Below are 26802 nucleotides of genomic sequence, written 5' to 3'. Positions count from 1 at the left end.
TTTCCCAATGTGAATATTCAGAGGCCTACACAGATTGTGAGATCATCATCACGAACATTCCCTGTGTAAAGATTTGATGACAGGTTCAATTTCAGACTCCAATAATGTATACAACACTTAGAAAGCCAAACACATTACTTCTAACATTAATGAGCATGAAGAACTGAGAGACATCATTGTAGCTGCCTAACCATAATTATGCTAACCAACAGCTAAAGCGGCCATGGCTGGTCTAATACATATTCATACATATTAGATATAAACCCACAATCTTCCAACAACCTCTGCTCATTTAATTACATATATTCTGGTTTCTGAATTTTGAGAAACACACACACACGCGCGCACACACACACACACACACACACACACACACACACACACACATATACACACATAAATATTTAACCAATAAAGACAATACAGTTAATGGTTTAAGAAGAAATGCTGAGAAGAAATCATTTTAATATCCTGAATCCAAATGGATCTACAGATGGTAACTTTTTTAAAAGATAGTCTCATTTTGTTGGCCAGTCTGTTCCAACCTTAAATCCTTGGCTCAAATGAATATTCTACCTTAGCCTCTCAAATAGCTAGACCCACAAATACTTGTGCCTGGCTGTATCTGAAGGTTTAATCACTGATAACTATAAATTACAGCTATGGCCTGTGCTCACAGCATGCAGGTACTGTTTTAAGCACATGAACTCATTTATGCTCAAGGCACCCAGGGAAAGTGGATGAGCAAACAGAAACTAAGTAGAGAACTGGAGATTAAGAACACTCTCTTGACTGTCCTTCCAGAAGGTCTGGGATCAATTCCCAGACCCTATATGTATCACACAACAGTCTTTAGCTCCAGTTCCAGGGGATCCGATGACTCCTAGTCCATATGATGACCAGTCATGCTCAGGTGCACAGACAGGCACAGAGACAAAACACTAGCACATAAAACGTTAGAATTTAAAAAAAAAAAAAAAAGAAAGAAAGAAAGAAAGAAACAAAGTAACTTCTCCTATATCCTTATCTACCTTGGGTAAAAATGGGACCCAGCTAGCCCACAAACTTCCAGCCCTTGAACTGAACCACCACACTGCAGCTATAGTTACTCAGGGAAGAAAAATCCTGAAAATTCCAAACTACATGAAAAGTAGCAGTTACTGCATGTTTTTAAAAGATTTACTTGGGGCTGGGGATTTAGCTCAGTGGTAGAGCGCTTACCTAGGAAGCGCAAGGCCCTGGGTTCGTCCCCAGCTCCGAAAAAAAGAACCAAAAAAAAAAAAAAAAAAAAAAAAAGATTTACTTCATGTGCATGAATGTTTTCCTGCATGTACATATGTGCAGCGCATGTTTACTTGGTGCTCATAGAGGCCAGAAGAGGATGTGGATGGTGGGAACTAAACCTGGAACTTCTCTAAGAAACATCATGTGGTATTAATTGTGAGCCACCTCTCCAGCCCTAGCCTTCACCGTGAGCACTGAACAGCTTTAAACAAATCTATTTACAGAGGCAGAAAACAAACCTATTAAGGAATTGCTCAGTAAGATTCTGCTGCTGATCAGGACCGTCCTCTTGGTTCACACCTCCTTCAAGTAACATCTGCTGGTATATCTGCCGCTGTTGCTCCTTCTGTTCGAGATGCTGCTGATAGCGCAATCTTTGCCTATAATATTCTTGAAATTGTTCAGTAGAATCTCGAAGCTTAAAAATATTAGAAAAACAATACATATTGTTGAACAGACCATTACTGAATTATGTTTTTTCGACATCATCTATGAATGCTGAATAAAATTGCAATTAAAACAATTTAAAAAATCACATTACTCTACGAAAAAATAACATAGCATCAGTGTCTTTTTTTTTTTTTTAAAGATTTATTTATTTCATTTACATGTATACACCGTAGCTGTCTTCAGACATTCCAGAAGAGGGCATCAGATCCCATTACAGATGGTTGTGAGCCACCATGTAGTTGCTGGGATTTGAACTCAGGTCCTCTAGAAGAGCAGTCAGTGCTCTTAACCACTGAGCCATCTCTCCAGCCCTGCATCAGTGTCTTAATCGTCACTAATTACTGGCCCTTTTGCTTTATAACAGACTGAAATGACTGGTGACTGCCTGTTCCTGACTAGCCCGAAGTAAACAACATGCAATAATAATCAGCACACCAAGAGGGAAAATGCACGTAGATAACGATAAATTTGGCACTACTTAAATTACATACCTTTTTAAAGACTGTATTACTAATCAGTAAAACTATTAACCGTATCAAACATATTTAATACTGAGCATATGATAGTTTTCTATAGATAGAAGCATATTTGCCTAAAAGCTGAGCTCAAAATATGCTTTTATGATGCTTTCATCATCCGTCTCAGTTTTTCCCATTCATCCAAACTGTTTAGAGGCTGGAAAGATGGGCAAGAGGATAAAGGTGCCTCCCAGGTAAGCCTAACAGCCTGAGCTTGATTCTGGAGAGAACTATCTCCCTCAAACTCTCCTCTCGCCTACGCACATGCACTGTGGCATGTGCACTTGCATACATCACACACACACACACACACACACACACACACACACACACACACACACCCCAATATTTTTTAAAAGGAAAAACCACATTTAACACCTCTTCAGGGTTGGGGATTTAGCTCAGTGGTAGAGCGCTTGCCTAGGAAGCACAAGGCCCTGGGTTCGGTCCCCAGCTCCGAAAAAAAGAAAAAGGAAAAAAAAAAAAAAACAAAAAAAAACACCTCTTCAAGTGGAATAGCACATAAAATTTATAATTTGTCATAATACAATTACCTGTCAGACACATAAAATGGAACCTTAGGTTCAGATGAAAATACTGTAAATAATAAAAAATTTCTTGTTTATTAAGTACAGTAAGTAAAATATACAGTATATGCCTTTAAATGAAAATTAGCCACATTTGATGCAAATTCAATTACTTATGTCATGCAATGCCAATATATGGCATTGTGGGTTTCTTTTTTATAAATTCCTCTACTTCAAAGTTATAAAATACTCGAATACAACTAAACATTCTATAAATTCTTTGGGGATAAGCCAGAAAATGAGTCAATAAGAATATCTAAAATCTTTGTACTACTCCCAGACATTAAAAATCTTTTAAAACTTTATCTATTAATTTTTACAAAGAGTATAACTTTGAAACATATGGCATTCAATAAATATTACCTCGTTTTTTTCTTGTTGTTTAGCTGGAACTGGGTTCTGTGCTCCATTTGCAGGCTCTTTCTCTAACCCCGAACCCTGGCACATGGGTTCAATGCTCACAGGCTGCTGGGTCTCAACAGGGGTATCACTTCTTCCAAAAGAGTAGAAAAAAACAGATGGGAGTGAAAAAAATAAATTTAGAAGAATTTTTACTGCATTAAAAAAGAATATTAAAGATTAAGTGTTTATCAATTATTAAAAAAATAGATGTCTTTATTATTTTCTTTAACTACTGAAAAAAGTTTCAAAGTATAGAGCATGCTCAGAGAAGAGGTGTTTGCTTTGTCACGGGGTCTTGCTCCTGAGCTCAAGAGAGCCTTAGCCCTGCTCAACTGCAGCTGTGTGTACTGCAGTGCCCAGGTAGAGCACACATTTACTCAGGATGCAGGGTCTCTAATTTAATATCAGTAGTCTGTACTTTCAGGAAATTAACTTCCATTCTTTGTGGCCCAGAATCATCTACAAACTGAATAGGCTGGAAAATTTAATACCCATGGTCTCTCTCTCTCTCTCTTTTTTTTTTTTTTTTTTTTGGTTCTTTTTTTCAGAGCTGGGGACCGAACCCAGGGCCTTGCGCTTCCTAGGCAAGCGCTCTACCACTGAGCTAAATCCCCAACCCCTTACCCATGGTCTCTTTATGCAATATGAATTGTGATTTTGGTATTCAAATATTTATTTTTCCCTCTCATATGTTTCTACAGAGTCTTAAGACTTTTTAAATTTTATCAAGAGTCTTTACTTGGCTTATTTATACTGAAGATAAAAGTAAAACATATCCGCTCTCCGCTCCTCTGTTCCAGAGACAACGCATCTTCTCTTACAGGGCTAGCCTCATCTGGCGGATAAGATGGTGAAGACCAGTGTGAATGGAATTGGCCATATTGGGTGCCTGGTTACCAGGGCTGCCACTTCATCTGGCAAAGTATCTGTTGCTATCAACGATCCCTTCACTGACCTCAACTACATGGTCTACATGCTCCAGTATCTCTATCCATGGCAAATTCAACGGCTCAGTCAAGGCTGAGAATGGGAAGCTTGTCATCAATGGTAAGTCCATCTGCATCTTCCAGGAGTGAGATCCTGCTAACATCAAATGGAGTGGTGCTGGTGCTGAGTATGTCATGGAGTCTACTGGCATCTTCACCACCATGGAGAAGGCCCGGGCCCACTTGAAGGGTGGGGCCAAAAGGATCATCATCTCTGTCCCTTTGGCCAATGCCCCCATGTTTGTGGTGGGTGTGAACCACAAGAAATATGACAACCCACTCAAGATTGTCAGCAATGCATCCTGCACTACCAACTGCTTAGCCCCTCTGGCCAAGGTCATCATGACAACTTGGGCATCATGGAAGGGCTCATAACCACAGTCCATGCCATCACTCCCACTCAGAAGACTGTAGATGGCCTTCTGAAAAGCTGTGGTATGACAGCCATGGGGCAGTCCAGAACATCATCCCTGCATCTACTGGTGCTGCCAAGGCTGTGGGCAAGGTCATCCCAGAGCTGAACAGGAAGCTCACTGGCATGGCCTTCTGGTGTATCCACTGTGGATCTGACATGCCACCTAGAGAAACCTGACATTAAGACGGTAGTGAAGCAGGTATCCGAGGGCCCACTAAAGGGTATCCTGGGCTACATGGAGGACCAGGTTGTCTCCTGCGACTTCAACAGCAACTCCCACTCTTCCACCTTTGATGCTGGGCTGGCACTGCTCTCAATGACAACTTTGTCAAGCTCATTTCCTGGTACGACAATGAGTACGACTACAGCAACAGGGTGGTGGACCTCATGGCCTACATGGCCTCCAAGAAGTAAGAAATCTTCTCCAAGGAGAAAGTTTGCCGCACCCCTCCTCCAAAAGTAAAACATATCTTTCTACTTTTTTAAATTACTCAAGATTATTTTTTATTTATTTTAATTTTTTTGAGACAGTGTTTCTCTATATAGCTCTGGCTGTCCTGAAACTTACTATGTAGACTAGGCTGGCCTTGAATTCAGAGATCCACCTGCCTCTGCCTCCCAAGTGCTGGGATTAAAGATGTATACAATCATGCCTGGCCTAACTTCCAACATTTTTAATAAATGATCTTTTTAATGGCATAATCAGTGGGGGATTTTGTCAAATTGTTCCTAATATACTTTTAAAATACTAATAATTTATGCTTTTCATAAATCTCAAGAGTGTTAACAGTGACCCAGGTGTGGTGATGTGCACCTCTAATCCCAGCACTTAAGGGGCAGGCAGAGGCAGGCTAGTCTCTGTGAGTTTAAGGGCAGCCTGCTCCACACAGTGAGCTCCAGGCCAGCCAAGACTACATACCTTGTCTCAAAAAATTTGTTTAAATTAAAATAATAATAATAAACTGTTATCTGATGATGAATACCAGACATTTACACAGATTTACCTATTTCTACAAAACACCAACTACAGAAGTTAAATGACATTTCACTTTAAAGAATCTAGCTTTTTAGTACTCGCCTCTCCTGGCAGAGTATATAAGGATACAGGGATCAGAGAGGCAAGTTAGACAGTCATTGTCCCAACAGCACCCTTTACTTAGGAGCTTGTCCTTTTGACTACCTAAGTGTGTGTGTGTGTGTGTGTGTGTGTGTGTGTGTGTGTGTGTGTGTGTGTAAGAATGTTCATTATCAGACTGTTGTGAGTTACTAAGAACTATGATAACCTTGTCCACAAAGAACCATATACAGAAGCAGAGACTTTCTGATAGGACTCTAAAAGCACAGAAAATAATTCCAAGAACTGGAAGAATGAAAGTAAAAGACTTCTGCAGAGCATACGCCTGGGAAAAGCTCTGTCAGCCATACATCAAACAATACGTAGCCTGGACAAAGAAATACAGAAATTGAACACCAAAGAGAAAAACCCACAAAAATCAATAAATGAGCTAATGACTGAACTGAACAGATGATTCTCAAAACAAGAAATACAAATAGCCAATAAATATTATACAAAATGTTCAACATCCTTAGTTATCAGGAAAATAAAAATTAAAACTGCTTTGAAATTTCACCTCACAGCCAGTTAGAATGGTTATCAACAGGAGAACATACGATAGATAGGTAGAGCTGGCATGGGTGTGGAGAAAGAAGAACCCATACTCAGGGGGAATCTGAACTTGTGTGGCCTCTATGGCAATCAACCCAGTCAGACTACTCTCCTGAGTACGTACCAAAGGCTGCAAGTCAACACATCGCAGAGATCCTTGCACAGCCATGTTTCTAAACAGCGGTGCAATTCACAGCAGTGAGAAAATGGAACAAACCTGGATGACCACCAATAAACAGAAAAAAAAATGTAGGACACACACAGCGGGATGCTTTATGGACATCTTATTTATTCTTGTATATTGTAAAATATGCTTTTCACCATTTGCACTTTACTTCTAATAGTGTAAAAATAAATGTCTGTGATCAGTCTCACCCCCATCACCTTTCTGCTCCCTTTCCCTCTCTTGAAGACTTCCTTCTACTCCCACATCTTTCTTTCTTTCTGTACAGCTAGTCACAGCTGCGGTGAGCTGGTGGTTGGGAAGCCCATGCCACTTCCAGAAAACAGTGTTTCGAGGCACTCCTCTCTATCTTCTGGCACTCAACAACTTCCACACCTTTGGTGATGTTTCCTGGGCTTTGAAGCAGGTACAGATGTTCCTTTAAGGACTAAGCTCTTGACAAACATTTATTCTCAGTACTTTGACCATTTGTGGGTCTCTACATTAACTTTCAACCTCTGCTAAAAGAAAAGTTTCTGACCCAGGCTAAGAACAGCATTGTTCTGTCAGTATAAATACAAATATTTAGAAGGCACTTTGACTAGATGTCCTGTACTGGCTGGTTTTGTGTGTCAACTTGACACAAGCTGGAGTTATCACAGAAAAAGGAGCCTCAGTTGTGGAAATGTCTTCATGAGATCCGCCTGTAAGGCATTTTCTCAATTAGTGATTAAGGATGGAGGGCCCAGCCCATTGTGGGTGGTACTGTCCCTGGGCTGGTGGTCTGGGTTCTATAAGAAAGCAAGCTGAGCAAGTGAGGGGAACCAAGGCAGTAAGACCCATCCCTCCATGGCCTCTGCATCATCTCCTGTTCCTGACCTGCTTGAGTTCCAATCCTGACTTCCTTTGGTGATGAGACAGCAGCATGAAGTGTAAGCTGAATAAACCCTTTCCTCCTCAACTTGCTTCTTGGTCATGATGTTTGTGCAGGAATAGAAACCCTTACTAAGACGTGTCCATTTAGCAAAACACCTGCAATATGTTCTCCACTGGGGCCTATAATCATCCCAGCCACAGGCTCAGTACCAGGCATGCATTCCCTCCAATGGAGAGGGACTTAGAATCCAGTCTGAAAGCAGTTGGTTGTCACCAAAATAGTCTTGCCATTAGTGTACTAGTGGGCACATCCTGACTGGCAGGTCAGAGTACACAATGGGATTATAATAAGCCATTAAGAAAAATGAAATCATGACATCCACAAGAAAATTGACACACCTAGAAATGCTTGTGTTAAATGAAATAAACCAGACTTGCTGGGCAGTGGTGGTGCCTTTAATCCCAGCACTGGGAAGGCAAAGGCAGGCTGGTCTTTATGAGTTCAAGGTCAGCCTGGTCTACAGAGTATGCTCCAGAACATCCAAGACTATACAGAGGAACCCTGTCTTGAAAAAAATAAACAAACAAAAGCAACAAAAACAGAAATAAGCCAAATTCAGACTACATTTTCTCTATGGAAGACCTATATTTAGAATTATATTTATGTATATGGTGTATATATAGGTCATCACACTAGAAAGGGGATTATGACAGGGAAGAAAGATATCTTAAGGAAGGGGAGAAAAAGGAAAATGGAACACATGTGCATGAAAACATTTGAGGGAAGGAGGAGATACGGTCACAAGCAGGCAGGAGCATGGGGGAGCACAGTGAAGGAGATAAATCGGAACACAGTAATAACAACACATGTATAAAAATGTGTGCCATTATGAAACCCATTACTTGATAAGCTAACTTTAAAAACAAACTTAAAATTCTCGAAACTACAATGTACTGAACACCAAGAGCATCTGCATGCACACACTACAGATTACCTGGAACTGACAATGTCCTAATTTTTAGGAGTAAATGCTTACCGCTCAGGAGATTCTTCATAGATACTATGACACTCTGTATTCTCAAGCAGAAGACTTCTGCTGAGGTTCTGTACCCCTGGGTAATGGAAGTTAGCAAAGGAGTGTGACATTGGAGAAGTTTTGTTCCCAAGATCTGAGATCCTCTTATCATGACTGGTTAATCCACATGTGAGGCCATCCAAAGCAGGATTGAGAGAGCGAGTCATATAGGCATCAGCTGACTGAGGTCTTCTCATTGGAGATGAAGGGTAGGGAGACAGTTTGCTGATAAGAGGAGTCAGCAGATCAGCATATGCAGCCTTAGTAGGCTTCAGGAGCTTGTCAACATGAATATTAAGCATTTTCTGTTCAAATGCACAAGAAAAGACAGAGGAAGGGAGATTCTGAAGCCAAGACAATAAACTTAGATCTAAATCATCACAACCGTTGCCACATAAGAGGTCGATGCCGAGAAGGACTTCACTTTCTGTAATTTCTTCACCAGTTGCTTTACTCTGACAAAATTCTACGCAGCATTCATAAAGTAGGCCCTTCATTACGAGCTGGAATAAGCGGTTGTTACTTGCTTTAAAACCAGCCTCGCTTAGCTTCCTGTCAGCAGGGATGAACTCTGCGACCATGACACAGACCTCTTCAAAGCAGTGGACCCGGGCAGTGCTGGGATTCCAGTCCTTAAATTCAGCATGGTTGGTCAGACGAGGCAGGGTGAGGAGCAGGCAGAGCTTGCTGTAATCGTCTTTAGAAGGGCAGTACTCCTCGAGAGCGTGTAGACACTGGACAGCTTCCTGCATGGTAAATTCCAACTGAAAAACAAAGGATAGCTAGAAAGCAGTGCAAGGCAAATGCTCACCTTAAGATGGAATATGAAAGCTGAGAGTATAAAAGGTAAGATATTGGTGCCAGAGAACACACATATAACCTGTACAGTGTGTAGTAATTTTTAACTGGTGATGTTTTCACAACTCAAAAATGAAAAAATTGGTTAATTACCAAATTAAAATTTTACCTCCAGAAAAATAGCATTCTAATTCAATTCACACTTAAAATTCTTTGAAAATGTTTGTTCTTTAATTTACTTTCACTTTGTCAGTGTGGTTAGATACAGGGTCTATATGTAGCTCAAGCTGGTCTTGAACTCAAGCTCCTCCTGTCTCTGTCTCCTCAGTCTTATGAATACTGGAATTAGAGTGGACAGTCTCCATGCACAGCTCAAGGAAAGTGAAAACCGAAGGATGGCAATAGTTTGTTTTAAAAATGTGATTATTTGGTTTAGCACAAATGCAAAGGAGCCATTTTCTTAGTCTCAACTTGTCTTAGAATAAATTCTAAGGGAAATAGGGATAAAGTGCAAAATTCACAACAGGGAACATTTATACTACAAAACAGCAGAAAGCAGGGAGAAGCTTAGATGACTGACAACAATGTGTATACTAAATATTATCAGATAGCCAGAGGGCATGTCTGACCTGTGGCCTATGAGTAGTATGTGCCCCAGGTTAGCTATGAATATGGCTCAACCCCAAAATGTAAACTCACTTAAACATTAAGGTGGCTTTCCCCCTGCTCAGTTGTGTGGTTCTTGAGTGTAAGCACTGTACATGATATTATCACCTTCCAGTGTCGGAAGTCTGGACACAGCTGATGGAATTTAAGCACATGGGCCTATCTTACATGTGGGAGTAACAGGGATACAGACTGAATCGGTTAATGACAAACTCAAAATAACAAGTTGAGTTTTTAAAACTTGTTCCATTGTTTTTTCTACCTGTGACATCATCTGGTAAAAATTTCTTCATCATGAAAAAAATGCCATTATATTATTGGTTGGGTTTTGCTATGCTCTGAATTCCCCATAATTCATCTGTTGTGGGTGGGGTTCAGTGGATAAAAACATTTGCTGCACAGACATAAGGACTAGAACTGGGCCAGTAAGATGGTTCAGTGGGTAAGGTACGCACTGCCAAACCTGACAATACAGAGTCTAATCCCCAGGATCCACATGGTGGAAAGGAGAGAACTGTCCTTTAATTCCTACACTTGTGAATGGTAACAAGTGAGTGTGTGTGTGTGTGTGTGTGTGTGTGTGTGTGTGTGTGTGTGTGTGTAATTCTTGGGGGGTTAAAAATCTATTTTAGAATAGCTTTAAAAATCTCAACTCTGCTTCAAAAATTTCAATTCAAAGTTTATGTTTGAGTTGCTTACTTGAGTTTCATTTTAAAACTTTTGATTAATTCTGGTTTGAGATTAAAACAAAATTTCCAATGATTTCTAAAATGGTCCTAATCATACTTCTGCCATTTTGAATTATGTATGTATGCAATGTATTGTCATCATTAACACTTTTAAAATCAAAATATTGACCAAGGGCTGGAAAGACAGTTGAGAGGAAAGAGTTGCCTGCCAACTCTGAGGACCTTGGTTTGATCCTGGGACCTTGATGGCAGAAGGAGAGAACCAACTCCTGGAAGCTTTCTGCCAACCTCCACATACTTTCACTATGAAGTGTGTGATATACCCCCGTGAAATAAATAAATGATAAAATTTTAAAAGATGATCCAAAACTGAGTTTAAATTTGCTATATCCTTAATATAAAGTATTTAGCCAATATTTCCTCCATTATATAACATTGAGCAAGCATCAGGAGGCAGAGGCAGGAAGGTATTACAGAAGTTCAGTATCATCATGTTAGAAGCCAGCTAAAAGCCAACCCAAGCTACATGGGAGCCTGTTTCCCCACAGCAGCCCCTTTCTTCCTTTTAGGTACAGGAGTGTTTTGCCTGCACACATATATGTGACCGTATGTGTACCCAGTACCCTGGGACGCCAGAAGATGGTGTTGAATTACCTGGAACCCGAATTACAGATGGTCATGAGCCATCATGTAGATGTTAGGAACCAAACTCAGAAACCTTTTCTTTAAATGAGAAGAGAGTGACATGAGAGATGGTTCAGTAGGTAAAGTACTTGCTGTGCAATAGAATAAATTGGGTTCGAATCCCTAGAACCTACTGAAGCCCTAGAACACACTAAAGGTTTGCAAAATGTTCATAATTCCAGGGCTGGTACAGAAAGATGGGAAGTGGGCACAGGAGAATCTAAGGAAGCTCACAGATCAGCTAGTGTGGCATATACAGAAGCAAACAACAGAGAAACTTTGTCTCAACAAGCTAGAAAGTGAGAAAAGACACCCAAGATTGTCCTCTGATCTCTATACACATACCATAGCATGTATGCATGCATATATATTCTCTCTCTCTCTCTCTCTCTCTCTCTCTCTCTCATACACACACATATACAAATCATACATAGATACAATTTTTTAAATTTCAATAAATATATAGACGCCAAGGCTAGAGAGAGTTCAACTGATAAGAACATTTGTTCAGCTTGTAAGATGATCAAGATTCTAGCACCCATGTAAAAACCAAGCACAGTTCACACATGCCTATAACCCCAGTGTGAAGTAGGTGGATATAGGATCACTGAGGCTTGTTGGCTGCCAGCCTTGCTTAAAAACAAACAAACAAACTGTGGCTCAAAGGAAGAAGGCAGATAGTAACTGAGGAAGACATCCTATAAGGACACTCTGGACTCCATATACACGTGTACACACACACACACACACACACACACACACACATTGGGGTGTATACCTCACATATATACATATACAAATAAATGAATATACATAAATATTAAGTAAATATACACTTCCACCTCATTAACATGTAAATTTGCTTTAATCTTTAATAATGGTATGGTAAAACAATATGCATAACATTTTAAAATAAAATTCCTTAGATTTGTGATCACTAAATTCTGTATTTTAATACCAATAAATCCAGGGTCATATAAATTTTTCTAGGCTAAAAAGAATCAAAAGAGGAAAAAGTCTAACAGGCCATGGTCTAACTTACCTTAAAGGAGAATATACATATATACCTTTGGGGTATTCATATAGCTCTTTGGTTTAATCAGAGAGTTAAGTTTAGAAGGATTATAGATTACAAGTACTAAGTCTGCAAAACTACAGATCTTGCCTCATCATAGCTCACAAAAATCTTAGGAAACCTGTAACAACAATCTTCTGATTTAATAAATAAAAGAGCTGAAAACAAGACTAGGGCGCAAACCTTCAGGAATAAAAACCTTACATGCTGGGGCTCATCTTCTGCAGACATTGCATTGTTAACACACAAAGCTTCTAGAAACTTCTGCTTCAGGATTATATAACGAAACCTGTGAAAGAAGAAACATCAAAATGATTAAAAAGTTGAATGATACCAGGCATGGAAGCATACATCTGTAAATCTAGACTCAGGAGGTTAGATAAGGACAACCATGAGCTAACCTGAACTACATGGCAAGAATGAAAACAAAGCCAAAGCCTAGAGAAGGAACCAAAGCTTCTGAAGCACAGGTTTGCTCCACACAGGCTAAACCAGAACTCTGCACATGCCAGGCACATTCTGTCACTGGGCTAAAGCACCACTCCAGCCATTTTGATCAAATTGCAGCAGCAAAACCAGTCCTCAGATAAAGGTGCTTGCTATCACACCTGAAGATCCAACACCCTCTTCTGGCCTCATATGCACATATGCCCACATAGACACACATGCATGAGCATAATTGAAAATAAAAATAAATTTTTAGGAAAAAGTTTCCATCACCCTAGTTTGATACCGCTAAAATAGACAGAAAATGAGTGAAGAAACAAGACAAAAACAAAAACAAAGGGAAAAGAAAAAGAAAACAAGGGAATCACGGTAAGAGATGCATTAAAATGTACTATATAAATTCAAGTGCCCAAACTTATGGCTATTCCCAAAATGGTTATGATAAAAAGGAAATACCAAGGGACACTAAGAAAACAACAGAAAAAAAGGATAAAAAAAAAAAACCAGTTAATTACTTGCTTAAATGATCAACACTTTTAGGAAAGACGGCTCCACAGTTGAGAATGCTTACTGCTCTAGCAGAAGGCCCAAGTTCAGTTCCCAGTAACCACATAGAGCAGCTCACAGCCACCTCTAACTCCAGTTCCAGGGATTCCACACCTCCAGTGTCTTCAGACACACACACACACACACACACACACACACACACACACACACACACACATATGAAGTCAACACTTTCACAAGACAATGACAGAATGCACAAGCTGGAAATACAGCTCAGTTGTACAGTAATTGCCCAGCATGTATGTGCAGGCTACTCGTTTCTGTCCCTAGCATTTGGGCTGGAAGAATCTTCAGGGGCAGAAAATATATAAAAAATAAGTACTTTTTAAAAGTGAATTAAAATTAGGGAAAAAAGATAATCATTAAAATCTGAACCTGAAATCACCAGAACTCAAACTTAGAAACAATACACAAGCTATAAGCAACTATTTAAGTTCAAAAACTCAGAGAAAAATACCACAGGAAAGGAACAGATAAGAATATCTCTGAAAGGCCAGGCAGTAGTGTCCCACACCTTTATTTCTAGCACTCGAAAGGCAGAAGCCGACAGATCTCTGAGTTCAAGGTCAGCCTGGTCTACAGAGTGAGTTTCAGAACAGCCAGGACTACACAGAGAAACCTTATCTTGGAAGCAGGACACAAAGACACAAACACACACACACACACACACACACACACACACACACACACACACCAACCAAAAAAAGGGTATCTCAGAGAAAAATTATACAAGACAAAAGCTTCTGAGTTAGGCTGATACAAAACTCCTTATTAAGCACAGGAAACCTCCAACTCACGATCTTCCTACCTCAGCCTTTTAAGTACCAGGATTACCAGTATATACCACCATGCCTAATAAAAAATTTGAAATTGAAATGTTTGCTATCTTAGAACATAAGTCATTTGTGTTCTGTTCAGGAAAATTTCCCCTGCGTCTGTGTTTGAGGTGAAAGCGGGGAACACTTTCACTTCTATTAGTTTGATGTGGAGGTCCTTGATCCACTTGGACTTAAGCTTTGTACAGGGCAATAAGAATGGATTGATTTGCATTCTTCTACATGCTGACCTCCAGTTGAACCATCATCATTTGTTGAAAATGTCTTTTTTTCCACTGGATGGTTTTTGTTCCTTTGTCAAAGATCAAGTACTGATAAGTGTGTGGGTTCATTTCTGGGTCTTCAATTCTGTGCCATTGATCTACGGCCTCTCTTTGTACCAATACCATACAGTTTTTATCAGGATTGCTCTGTAATACAGCTTGAGGTTAAGGATGGTGATTCCCCCAGAAGTTCTTTTACTGTTGAGAATTGTTTTCACTATCCTGGGCTTTTTGTTAGTCCAAATGAATTTGCAAATTGCTCTTTCTAACTCTGAGAAGAATTGAGTAGAAATTTTGATAGGGATTGCATTGAGGGGATATAGCTCAGTGGTAGAGCACTTGCCTGGCAAGCCAAGGCCCTGGGTTCGGTCCTCAGCTCCGGAAAAAAAAAAAAAAAGACAAAAATAAAAAGGGATTGCATTGAATCTGTAGATTGCTTTCAGCAAGATGGTCTTTTTTACTATATTAATCCTGTCAATCCCTGGGCATGGAAGATCTTTCCATCTTTTGAGATGTCCTTTGATTTATTTCTTCAGAGACTTGAAGTTCTTGTCATACAGATCTTTCACTTGCTTGGTTAGAGTCGCACCAAGGTATTTTATATTATTTGTGACTATTGTGAAGGGTGTCATTTCCCTAATTTCTTTCACCGTGTTTATCCTTTGAGTAAAGGAGGGCTACTGATTTATTTGAGTTAATATTATATCCCGGCAGCAGCTCTCTGCTCCCAAACCCCGTGGGAGAGAGACCTCACCGCCTGATCAGGTGGGCACTCCTGAGGCTGCAGAGCGGAGGAGACCACCAACACTGCCCACCCCTGCCCACATCCCTGGCCCAAGAGGCAACTGTATAAGGCCTCTGGGTTCCCGTAGGGGAGGGCCCAGGAGCGGCAGGATCCCTGCGCCTGAGACACCGCCGGAACCTGAAGGAAACAGACCAGATAAACAGTTCTCTGCACCCAAATCCCGTGGGAGGGAGAGCTAAACCCTCAGAGAGGCAGACACGCCTGGGAAACCAGAAGAGACTGCACTCTGTGCACATCCAGACGCCAGAGGAAAACACCAAACATCATCTGGAACCCTGGTGCACGGAGGCTCCCGGAAAGAGCGGCGCAGATCTTCCCGGTTGCTGCCGCCGCGGAGAGGACTTAGGCAGTACCCCACGAGCAAACTTGAGCCTTGGAACCACAGGTAGGACCAACTTTTCCCCTGCAAGAAACCTGCCTGGTGAACTCAAGACACAGGCCCACAGGAACAGCTGAAGACCTGTAGAGAGGAAAAACTACATGCCCGAAAGCAGAACACTCTGTCCCCATAACTGACTGAAAGAGAGGAAAACAGGTCTACAGCACTCCTGACACACAGGCTTATAGGTCAGTCTAGCCACTGTCAGAAATAGCAGAACAAAGAAACACTAGAGATAATTTGATGGCAAGAGGCAAGCACAGGAACCCAAGTAACAGAAACCAAGACTACATGGCATCATCGGAGCCCAATTCTCCCACCAAAACCAACATGGAATATCCAAACACACCAGAAAAGCAAGATCTAGTTTCAAAATCATATTTGATCATGATGCTGGAGGACTTCAAGAAAGACGTGAAGAACTCCCTTAGGGAAACACAGGAAAACATTAATAAACAAGTAGAAGCCTACAGAGAGGAATTGCAAAAATCCCTGAAAGAATCGCAAAAATCCCTGAAAGAATTCCAGGAAAACACAATCAAACAGTAGAAGGAATTAAAAATGGAAATAGAAGCAATCAAGAAAGAACACATGGAAACAACCCTGGACATAGAAAATCAAAAGAAAAGACAAGGAGCTGTAGATACAAGCTTCACCAACAGAATACAAGAGATGGAAGAGAGAATCTCGGGAGCAGAAGATTCCATAGAAATCATTGACTCAACTGTCAAAGATAATGTAAAGCAGAAAAAGCTACTGGTCCAAAACATACAGGAAATCCAGGACTCAATGAGAAGATCAAACCTAAGGATAATAGGTATAGAAGAGAGTGAAGACTCCCAGCTCAAAGGACCAGTAAATATCTTCAACAAAATCATAGAAGAAAACTTCCCTAACCTAAAAAAAGAGATACCCATAGGCATACAAGAAGCCTACAGAACTCCAAATAGATTGGACCAGAAAAGAAACACCTCCCGTCACATAATAGTCAAAACACCAAACGCACAAAATAAAGAAAGAATATTAAAAGCAGTAAGGGAAAAAGGTCAAGTAACATATAAAGGCAGACCTATCAGAATCACACCAGACTTTTCGCCAGAAACTATGAAGGCCAGAAGATCCTGGACAGATGTCATACAGACCCTAAGAGAACACAAATGCCAGCCCAGGTTACTGTATCCTGCAAAACTCTCAATTAACATAGATGGAGAAACCAAGATATTCCATGACAAAACCAAATTTACACAATATCTTTCTACAAATCCAGCACTACAAAGGATAATAAAGGGTAAAGCCCAACATAAGGAGGCAAGCTATACCCTAGAAGAAGCAAGAAACTAATCATCTTGGCAACAAAACAAAGAGAAGAAAAGCACACAAACATAACCTCACATCCAAATATGAATATAACAGGAAGCAATAATCACTATTCCTTAATATCTCTCAACATCAATGGCCTCAACTCCCCAATAAAAAGACATAGATTAACAAACTGGATACGCAATGAGGACCCTGCATTCTGCTGCCTACAGGAAACACACCTCAGAGACAAAGACAGACACTACCTCAGAGTGAAAGGCTGGAAAACAACTTTCCAAGCAAATGGTCAGAAGAAGCAAGCTGGAGTAGTCATTCTAATATCAAATAAAATCAATTTTCAATTAAAAGTCATCAAAAAAGATAAGGAAGGACACTTCATATTCATCAAAGGAAAAATCCACCAAGATGAACTCTCAATCCTCATCTTCGGTTGGTTTATATACAAGTGTGCAATTTCTAGGCTTGAAAGTAAAATGATGCTATCTGGTGCTGGATAGAGGAGCCTTATTTCTTATTATGGCAGCTTGCTATTTTTGTAACATGGTGATTTGGTTGAACACAATAAAGTACAGTAGTAACTGATCTCCCCTTCTTCCTGGATGAGTGAGGAGAGGATTAAATGTTGATGTCAGCATCCTTGAGCATATTCAGATGAGCTTCTGCTTCTGTTGAAAAGGATGCTGTGTTTGATTGTGGTCCGAAGCTTTGAAGCACTACTTGGCATCTCCTTCCTTGGAGGTCTCACTGTTTAAACATAACAGATTTGATAGCTTGTTGGTAAGGTGAGGTCCAGCTTGTCTCCACTAGGTCATCGTCATGTGAATCCGGTGGTTATACAGTTTTGTTCTAGGGATATTTCATTTTTTTAATAACGGTTTTAGCTGACATTCATGGAGAGAATGAATCCTTAGAACTGTGCCACTAGTGAAAGGAAATCCTGTCTAGAGTATGTTTCTTTACAAAGCTGTGTCACACCATCCTTTGGGCCCTCTGCTGGAAAAGTAGAATCAAGTCTCAAATAATGCCTTTTAAATTGTATCCTCTAGTATTATAGATGTAGGACAGTACTGTATCATACCTCTGTGGATGTAAAATAGCTTGTACCTGCTTTATGATACGTAGTAGTGACCGCGCTTTATCAGAACTGTTTTTAATGATGTTGCACAGAATGTTTTCTTTCCAGATGATGATTGAGAAGCTAATTTAAAAAAAAAAAATGGTGCCAGATACCACAAGAGTAACAAACTGTGCTGTTTTCTCGGGTTTTGTTTTTTTACTTTTTTTTTTTTTTTAATGGAGTGTGCTGGATGTCTCTACAGTTTTGTTCAGATGACTGCAGAACCTGGAAAAGCTGTTGCTGCTGTTGATGCATAACACACTGCTATTATTGGTCTTGTTATATAAATATAAATATATATATACAGATATATAATTTGAATTTTTTGAAACTTTAGCTGTGCTGTCAACTTTGGAAAAAAGTATCCCCGTTTACTGTGTTGAGTTGGCACTGTACAGAAATTAACAGCCACATTGGTCTAGAAATGTTGAACTTAAGTTTTTTCCATTTGTACAGGGGTAACACACTGTATTAAATATGTAAGGTCTTATCTACGTGGGTTTGATTACAAAAACTAATAAAGTATTCTCTAAATTTAAAAAAATATATTATATCCCAACACTTTGCTAAAGTTGTATATCAGGCTTAGTAGTTCTCTGGTGGAATTTTTGGGGTCACTTAAGTATACTATCATATCATCTGCAAATAGTAATATTTTTTTACTTCTTCCTTTCCAATTTTTATCCCTTTGGCCTCATTTTGTTGTCTGATTGCTCTGGCTAGGACTTCTAGTACTATATTGAATAGTACTTCTAGTACTATATTGAATTAGTAGCCTTGTCTGTCCCTAATTTTAGTGGGATTGCTTCAAGTTTCTCTCCATTTAGTTTGATGTTGGCTACTGGTTTGCTGTATATTGCTTTTACTATGTTTAGGTATGGGCCTTGAATTCCTAATATTTCCAAGACTTTTATCATAAAGGGGTGCTGAATTTTGTCAAATGCTTTCTCAGCATGTAATGAGATGATCATATAGTTCTCTTTGGGTTTGTTTATACAGTGGATTTCCATATATTGAACCATTCCTGCATCCCTGGGATGAAGCCTATTTGATTATAATGGATGATCATTTTGGCGTGTTTTTGGATTTGGCTTGTGAGAATTTTATTGAGTATTTTTGCATCAATATTCATAAGGGAAACTGGTCTGAAGTTCTCATTGTTGGGTCATTGTGCGGTTTAGGTATAAGTGCAATTGTGGCTTCACAGAATGAATTGGGTATGTTTCTTCTGTTTCTATTTTGTGAAATAGTTTGAAGAGTATTGGTATTCGGTCTTCTTTGAAAGTCTGATAGAATTCTGCAATAAACTCATCTGATCCTGGGCTGTTTTTGGTTGGGAGACTTTTAATGACTGCTTCTATTTCTTTAGGGGTTATGGGATTGTTTAGATAGTTTATCTGATCCTGATTTAACTTTGGTACCTGGTATCTGTCTAGAAAATTGTGCGTTTCATCCAGATTTTCCAGTTTTGTTGAGTATAGGCTTCAACAGCAGAGGATGGTGAGGATGTGGGGAAAGAGGAACACTCCTCCATTGTTGGTGGGATTGCAAGCTGATACAACCACTGTGGAAATCAGTCTGGCGGTTCCTCAGAAAATTAGACATTGTATTACCTGAGGACCCAACTATACCACTCCTGGGTATCAATCCAAAGGATGTTCCAACATATAACAACGACATATGCTCCACTATGTTCATAGCAGCCTTATTTATAATAGCCAGAAGCTGGAAACAACCCAGATGCCTTCAACAGAAAAATGGATACAGAAAATGGGGTACATTTATATAATGTAGTACTACTCAGCTAACAAAACCAATGACTTCATGACATTCTTAGGCAAATGGGTGGAAATAGAAAATATCATCCTGAGCTCTAAGGTAACCTAATCACAAAAGAACACACATGATATGCATTGATAAGTGGATACTAGCCCAAAAGCTTGGAATACCCAAGACACAATTTATAGACCATATGAAGCTCAAGAAAAAGTAAGACCAAAGTGTGGATGCTTCAATCCTTCTTAGAAGGGAGAACAAAATACTCATGGGAAGAAATCAGAGACAAAGTGTGGAGCAGAGACTGAAGGAAAGGCCATCCAGAGACTGTCACACCTGGGGATCCAGCCCATATACATACAGTCACCAAACCCAGTCACTATTGAGGATAACAAGAGGTGCATGCTGACAGGAGCCTGATATAGCTGTCTCCTGAAAGGCTCTGCCAGAGCCTAACAAATACAGAAGTGGATACTGGCAGCCAAACACTGGACTGAGACATTGGTGTCCAATGGAGGAATTAGAGAAAGGACTGAAGGAGCTGAAGGGATTTGCAACCCCACAGGAAGAGCAACAATATCAATCAACCAGACACCCAAGTGCTCCCAGGGACTAAACCACCAACCAAAGAGTACACATGGAGCAACCCATTGCTCCAGTCACATATGTAGCAGAGGATGGCATTGCTGGGCATCACTGGGAGGAAAGGCCCTTGGTCCCGTGAAGGCTCAATGCCCCAGTGTGGGGGAATGCCAGGGAGGGGAAGTGGGAGGGGGTGGGTGGGTGGGTAGGTAAGTACCCTCAGAGAAGCAGGGGGAGGGGGGATGGGATAGGGGGTTTCTGGAGGGGAAACCAGGAAAGGGGATAACATTTGAAATGTAAATAATGAAAAGATCCAATAAACATAATAAATAAAAAATAATAAATAAAAAATAAAGTGAATAAATAAAGTATGCTATCTGAAATTTAAAATTCCATGCTTATCATTATAGTAGAAAAGTCAGTGAAGAGTAAAAAAAAAAAATCCAACAAAGAAGAAATGTGCTTTTAAAAAGATTAAGGTGTGGTAGCAAATGCTGTAACCCCAGTATTTGGAATATGGAAGCCAGAAGATTACAAGTCCAGTCCATTCTGAGCTGTAGAGCAAAACACTGTCTCTGAACAAGTTTTTTTCAGGTTGGGAGTATTAGGCTGGGTAGCTCTGTTGATGCAGTGTGTGCTCAGCATGTACAAAGTCCTGGGTTCAAACCCCAACACTTTATTAACTGTGTCTGGTGAGACACACCTATATAAATCCAAATATCTAATAGGTGGAGGTGGGAGGATAAAGGTCATGCCCTAGTATCAAGTTTTGAGGCCAATCTGAGACTAATGAGACCCTGTCTCAAGAGAAAAGAAAGAAGAGGGGAGGAGGGTCTTGATGATATAGTTTACTCAAGAGCATTTGTTAAGCATGCACCAGACCCTATGTTCAACCCCTAGAACTACAAACAAAAAAACTAAACAAAAAAAGTCCTCGGTGCTGTGGACATAATTCAACTTTATATTTTATCTCAGAAGGAAAATACAAAGTGTGATATATTTTTGAAGAAGTATGGCCAAAGATTTACCAAATTAGAAGAATAAACATATAGCTACCCCCCAAATCCTAAGCAGGAAATATACAACAAACAAATAAATGAGGAAAATAAAAATCACTAAGCATATCATAATTGTAGTGGTTTAAACACACTCGAGACAAATAGACTCATGTTTGAATGGCCCACAGGGAGTGACACTAATAGGAGGTATGTCCTTGTCAGCATAGGTATGGCCTTGTTGGAGGAAATGTGTCACTGTAGGGGTGAGTTTTAAGGTCCTATGCTTAAGTTCCACCTAGGGCAGAAGAGCCAGTCTGCCCTGGCTTCCTTAAAATGAAGATGAAGATGTAGAATTCTCAGCAACTTAGCACCATGGCTGCCTGCATGCTGCCATGGACTGAACAATAATGGACTGAACCTCAGAACCAGTAAGCCAGTTACAATTAAATGTTGCCCTTTTAAGAGTTGTCTTGGTCATGGTGTCTCTTCACAGAAATGAAAACCAAGACAATACTCAAACTGCCAAAAACCAATGATAAAGCATAAAACCTAAAGGCAGTCAGTGGAGGGAAGGACATTGGTTACACTAAGAGAATCAGGACACAAATTAAAATTGACTGCTCATTGAACAATGAAGGCCAAGAGTCAGCAGAAAGAGGTCTCTGAAGTATGCACTTCATGAACTGCTTCATATGCAGAAGTCTGCATACAGACTACTGAGTAGATCTACATATGGAACTTGCAATGACTTCAAGAACCGTTACTGTGTAGAGTGCTCTAATACAGCAGGACCCAGTGTGTGCTGGTTCATAGAAAGGCTGCATCTTAAATACATTTATTGTTCTGTTTTATTGCTAGGTTTCTGTCAATGACAAGACAACTAAAACTTTCAAATAAAATCCTACCTTTTTTTGTCAAATTTTTCCATACATTCTAGAGGCTGAATGAACTGAAGAACTTCATCCCATTGACCATCCAGAATAAGCTGCCTAAATAAAGAAAAAACCCCAGAATGCTCATCAATTCAGGATACTCTAATAGATGACAGAAGACAGGACAAGATAGACATTAAAAGCAAATAATGAGATTAGTCTCTGACTCTTCCAACATTAGTAGTACTCTTTTAGGATAACATTTTTTCAACTTTGAATGTATGAAAACAGTAAATATGGATGGGCAGAAAGACCAACATAACATTTCCAATATTTTATTTAAAGAATAATAACCAAGGGGTTGGGGATTTAGCTCAGTGGTAGGGTGCTTGCCTAGGAAGCACAAGGCCCTGGGTTCGGTCCCCAGCTCTGGGAAAAAAAAAAAAAAAAAAAAAAAAGAGTAATAACCAATCACAATATATGTCATAGGAGTTTTATAGAGAGATGTTTTAATCGTTAAAATGGAGGAAGGACACAATTTCAAAGGTTAGATCTTAAATGAATACATTAGCTTAATAATTCTTTCCGGGCTGGAGAGATGGCTCAGCGGTTAAGAGCATCCGACTGCTCTTCCAGAGGTCATGAGTTCAATTCCCAGCAACCACATGGTGGCTCACAACCATCTGTAAAGAGATCTGATGCCCTCTTCTGGTGTATCTGAAGACAGCTACAGTGTACTTATATATAATAAATGAATAAATTAAAAAAATTAAAAAAAAATAATTCTTTCCATTTCACCTCACAACCAGTAAAATTTCATCACAAACCACCAGACTCCTAGAAAGTACTCAAGGATCAGTACTAAATTCTAGAAGAATCAGCACTTGAAAGATAAGGGCAAGCCAGGCATGGTAGTACACACCTTTAATGACAGTACTCAGAGGAGGCAGAGGCAGGTGAATCTCTGAGTTCAAGGTCAGACTGTTCTACAGAGTGGATTACTGGACAGCCGACTCTACACAGAGAAACCCTGTCTCCAAAACAAAAAGAGGGGGTGGGGGGAGAGAGTGAGAGGAAAGGAAGGAGGAAAGGAAAGGAGAAAGGAAGAAGGAAGAAGAAAAGGAGAGGAGAGGAGAGGAGAGGAGAGGAGAGGAGAGGAGAGGAGAGGAGAGGAGAGGAGAGGAGAGGAGAGGAGAGGAAAGGAAAGGAAAGACAAAGGCAAAAGAACACTACTTCTGTACTGGTTCCTGAGGCTAATGGACCACAATGGGATTCAGAGAGTGTAACAAGTTTAATAAGCTACAGATAATTTAATAAACCTCTGTGTTCTCCTTTCAGCTTCATGTTTATGAATTAGTAACAGTTCATTTTTTTAAATACATACTCCATCTCAAGGATATGTGGAATCATTAAAATAGAATATATTTCTTTGTGAGAGACTGGTGTTTTCTTTTCTATCAAAGTCAGCCTGGGATATATTCAGTTTCCACTGTGGAAAATCTGGCAATCTCCCTTGCCTTGCAAATCCCTTCTAAAAATTGTGCCCTAGGAAAATAATTCAAGATACAAAAAGTCTCATGAATAAAGGCTGCTCAGCAGAGTGTTTAAGAAAACTAGAAACAGGGGTTGGGGATTTAGCTCAGTGGTAGAGCGCTTGCCTAGCAAGCACAAGGCCCCAGGTTCGGTCCCCAGCTCCGGGAAAAAAAAAAAAAAGAAAGAAAAAAGGAAAAAAAGAAAATTAGAAACAATGATTTAAAAATGGGGGAACCAGGGTTGGGAATTTGGCTCAGTGGTAGAGCACTTGCCTAGCAAGCACAAGGCCCTGGGTTCGGTCCCCAGCTCCGAAAAAAAGGAAAAGAAAAAAAAAAATGGGGGAACCATTAAAAGACTAAATTGAAAAGTTTTAAGATATATATTTGTAACCACAGAGAATTCCTGTGAAACAAAATTACTTTTTATTTTTTTGGACAGTATATATGTTGTTCTGGCTGGCCTAGAATTCTGCCTGCCTCTATGGCTCAAATGCTGAGATTAAAAGCATATACTACAATGTCTGGAAACATTTTGCTATTTTAAAAAGTATGCAAAAAAGGGGTTGGAGAGATGGTTCAGTGGCTAAAAGCACTAGCTGCTCTTCCAAAGAACCTGGATTCAACCCCTAGCACCCACATAGTAGCTCACAATCATCTCTAACTCCAGTTCTAGGGAATCTGAAATCCTCTTCTGGCTTTCATAGGTACCAGGCATGCACATGGTACACAAAATACACATACATAAAAAATTTTTAAAAATTATATATATGTTAAATATATAAATACAACAATCACAATTGTTTCTAGGTAGTGGTGAATTTTCTTTATTTTTAATAATGAATATATTTTACAATAAATGCTTTATTTTATGGAATTCATTTCTATATGCTCCTTGTGTATATTTTAGAAATGTTTTCTTTATCTTCCCAGTGCCTTGGATTTCTTCTGTACTTTCTAAATTGATAGCACATTAAGACTGTGACTCTGAAGACCTCGCATGTTACCACTAAAAACATTATATATTACTGTGCATTATTGTAAATATTGCAAATATTCCATATGAGAAAAACAATACTTATAGTACTTCATGAGATATTATGCATATTACCCTACTAATACTCTTCTTTAGAAGAGCTACTTGTAAGCCTCATAGTAATGATGTTAACATACCTCAGGAAAAGCATATCATCTGAAAATAGACCATTTATGACTCCGCTTTCCTTCTCAAGCGCCAGCATACTAATGTGAAGCTTCTTTGAATTCAAGAAGTCCAAAATCAGCTTAATGATCTCAACTTCTTTTACATTCACGGTTTCTTCAGCAGTCATATTGCTAGCCTAAATAAACAGTAACAACAACAAACTTAATCCTATTGCTTTATGTGGAAATTTAATTGCCTGGAAATGAGAATGTTGCTTGGGAATGTTTAGTACATTGTTTCTCAGAGAAATTAACTATCAAAACTGAGTCATTCTTTAATATGCTCATGTTTTTTAAAGTACTAATCTGTGAGAAATACACACTGGAGTAATGACATTAAGTTTTGAGGTCTGAAGTGCCTCAGAATAATCTAGCAAGTGACAGTATCAGGCAGGTCTAACACCCAGACACAGTGCCACAATGCTGTCACCTATAACATCCATCTGAAGAACACTTCCCCTTCCCCTCTGGAGTTACCAAAAACAAAAAAAAAATCATAATTCTAAGTAAGTTTACAATTTTGTTCTAGGCTGAATTCATATCTATCCTAGAAAACATGTAACCTGTTATAGATCAAAAGTTGGTCATCTGTGAATCATTTTGGAGTTAAATAAGGTTCAACTGAAATCCAGAAGTAGATAATATCAGTGTCATGGTGGTAATATCAATTATTTTTCAACACTTTAAAATTCCTTCTATTGAGATTGAATTGGAATAAAATACTATTGTTCTGCCAAAGGAACATAGCAACAAAATAACTCCTAACAACCTTCTGTTGTACCTGTAGATCAGTATCCCACTCAGCCAACAGAGAAGCTTCCTCTTGCAGTAGATAGGAACTAATACAGAAACCCACAGAGCTGGACAAGGTGCAAAGAGTGAGAGAGTTTAGAACACTCAGTCATAGATGATGACTTCATCAACCTTCCCCTCTCCTCAGGACTCAGTGAACTATGTAGAAAAGGAAGCAGAAGAGCTAGAGGGGATGGAAGACACCAAAGAAACAAGTGCTTTCCAGCCATAATAGAACAGTACTGATGTGCATATGAATGCACAGGCAGTATGCATAGGGCCTGTACAGGTCCAAGAGTTCCTATTCCTAACCAAAAAGCTATCACAACCACTGGCAAAAGAAAAATGTTTTGTCCAACAGTCTTACTGGGTATATAAAACACACTTAAGGGCAGGTCCCACGCCCAGCAGTAGGTGCCAACGCAAAACAAACTCAGTATGTTTGTGCCCTTTTGTTTTGTTTTGTTTTTTCTGGTCTCGTATTGCTTTGTTTGGGCACTTTTTAAAAAATCTTACTGATCTTTTGTTTGTGTATTATGGTTTCCAATTTTGTGTTTTTATGGATTTTGTTTGGGTATCTGTTTTTGTACTTTTTCTTTCACTGTTTTTTATAGGTTTTTGGTTTTGTTTTTGTTTTTTGCCTCTTTGTTTTCTCAAAAGAGAAAGAAGGTATGGAATTGTATGGATGGGGAGGTGGGGAGGACTTGGGAGGAGTTGGTAGAGGAGAAACCATGACCAGAATATTGCACAAAAAAATAGTTTTCAATAGAAAAAAGTTAAATAAAATTCCTCCTAACACTTACCTATATATCTGTAATGATACAACTAAATATAGATGCTATGAAAGTAAAAATATTTATAGCTAGGAGGACTAAAAAAATTATTAGAACAGTGCTCTCATTTTGTCAAGTCATATGTAATTGTATTTTTCAAATGTTAATAGTCATAGGAAACACTCAGGCCACCGACAGATCACAAGAA

General features: G+C 39.4%; 1 protein-coding gene and 1 pseudogene across 11 annotated transcripts in view; one reads left to right on the top strand and one right to left on the bottom strand.

Moving 5' to 3' along the window:
• The window catches only part of Wdr47 (WD repeat domain 47), a 60868-nt gene that overhangs the window by 22766 nt on the left and 11300 nt on the right, over positions 1–26802 (bottom strand). For 3 of the 11 annotated variants that reach the window (XM_006233155.5, XM_063281928.1, XM_063281923.1), the window contains exons 2-7: positions 25000–25166; positions 22331–22414; positions 12519–12624; positions 8385–9187; positions 3203–3332; positions 1524–1702 (exon numbers count right to left, since the gene is read on the bottom strand). In XM_006233155.5, coding sequence (XP_006233217.1) covers positions 1524–1702; positions 3203–3332; positions 8385–9187; positions 12519–12624; positions 22331–22414; positions 25000–25157 — 1460 coding nt within the window. In that variant the 5' untranslated portion in view covers positions 25158–25166. Of the gene's footprint in view, positions 1–1523; positions 1703–3202; positions 3333–8384; positions 9188–12518; positions 12625–22330; positions 22415–24999; positions 25167–25810; positions 25885–26802 lie in introns of those variants that run through there. The other 8 variants (NM_001100702.1, XM_063281925.1, XM_063281931.1 and 5 more) reach the window with 6 other exon arrangements.
• LOC134485673 (glyceraldehyde-3-phosphate dehydrogenase-like) lies at positions 4017–5291 on the top strand (annotated as a pseudogene).

The sequence above is a fragment of the Rattus norvegicus genome, chromosome 2 (assembly GCF_036323735.1).
Source record: "Rattus norvegicus strain BN/NHsdMcwi chromosome 2, GRCr8, whole genome shotgun sequence".
Classification (NCBI taxonomy): domain Eukaryota; kingdom Metazoa; phylum Chordata; class Mammalia; order Rodentia; family Muridae; genus Rattus; species Rattus norvegicus.
The sequence above is the reverse complement of the archived record's forward strand: the minus strand, read 5'-3'. Positions and strand labels throughout refer to the sequence as shown.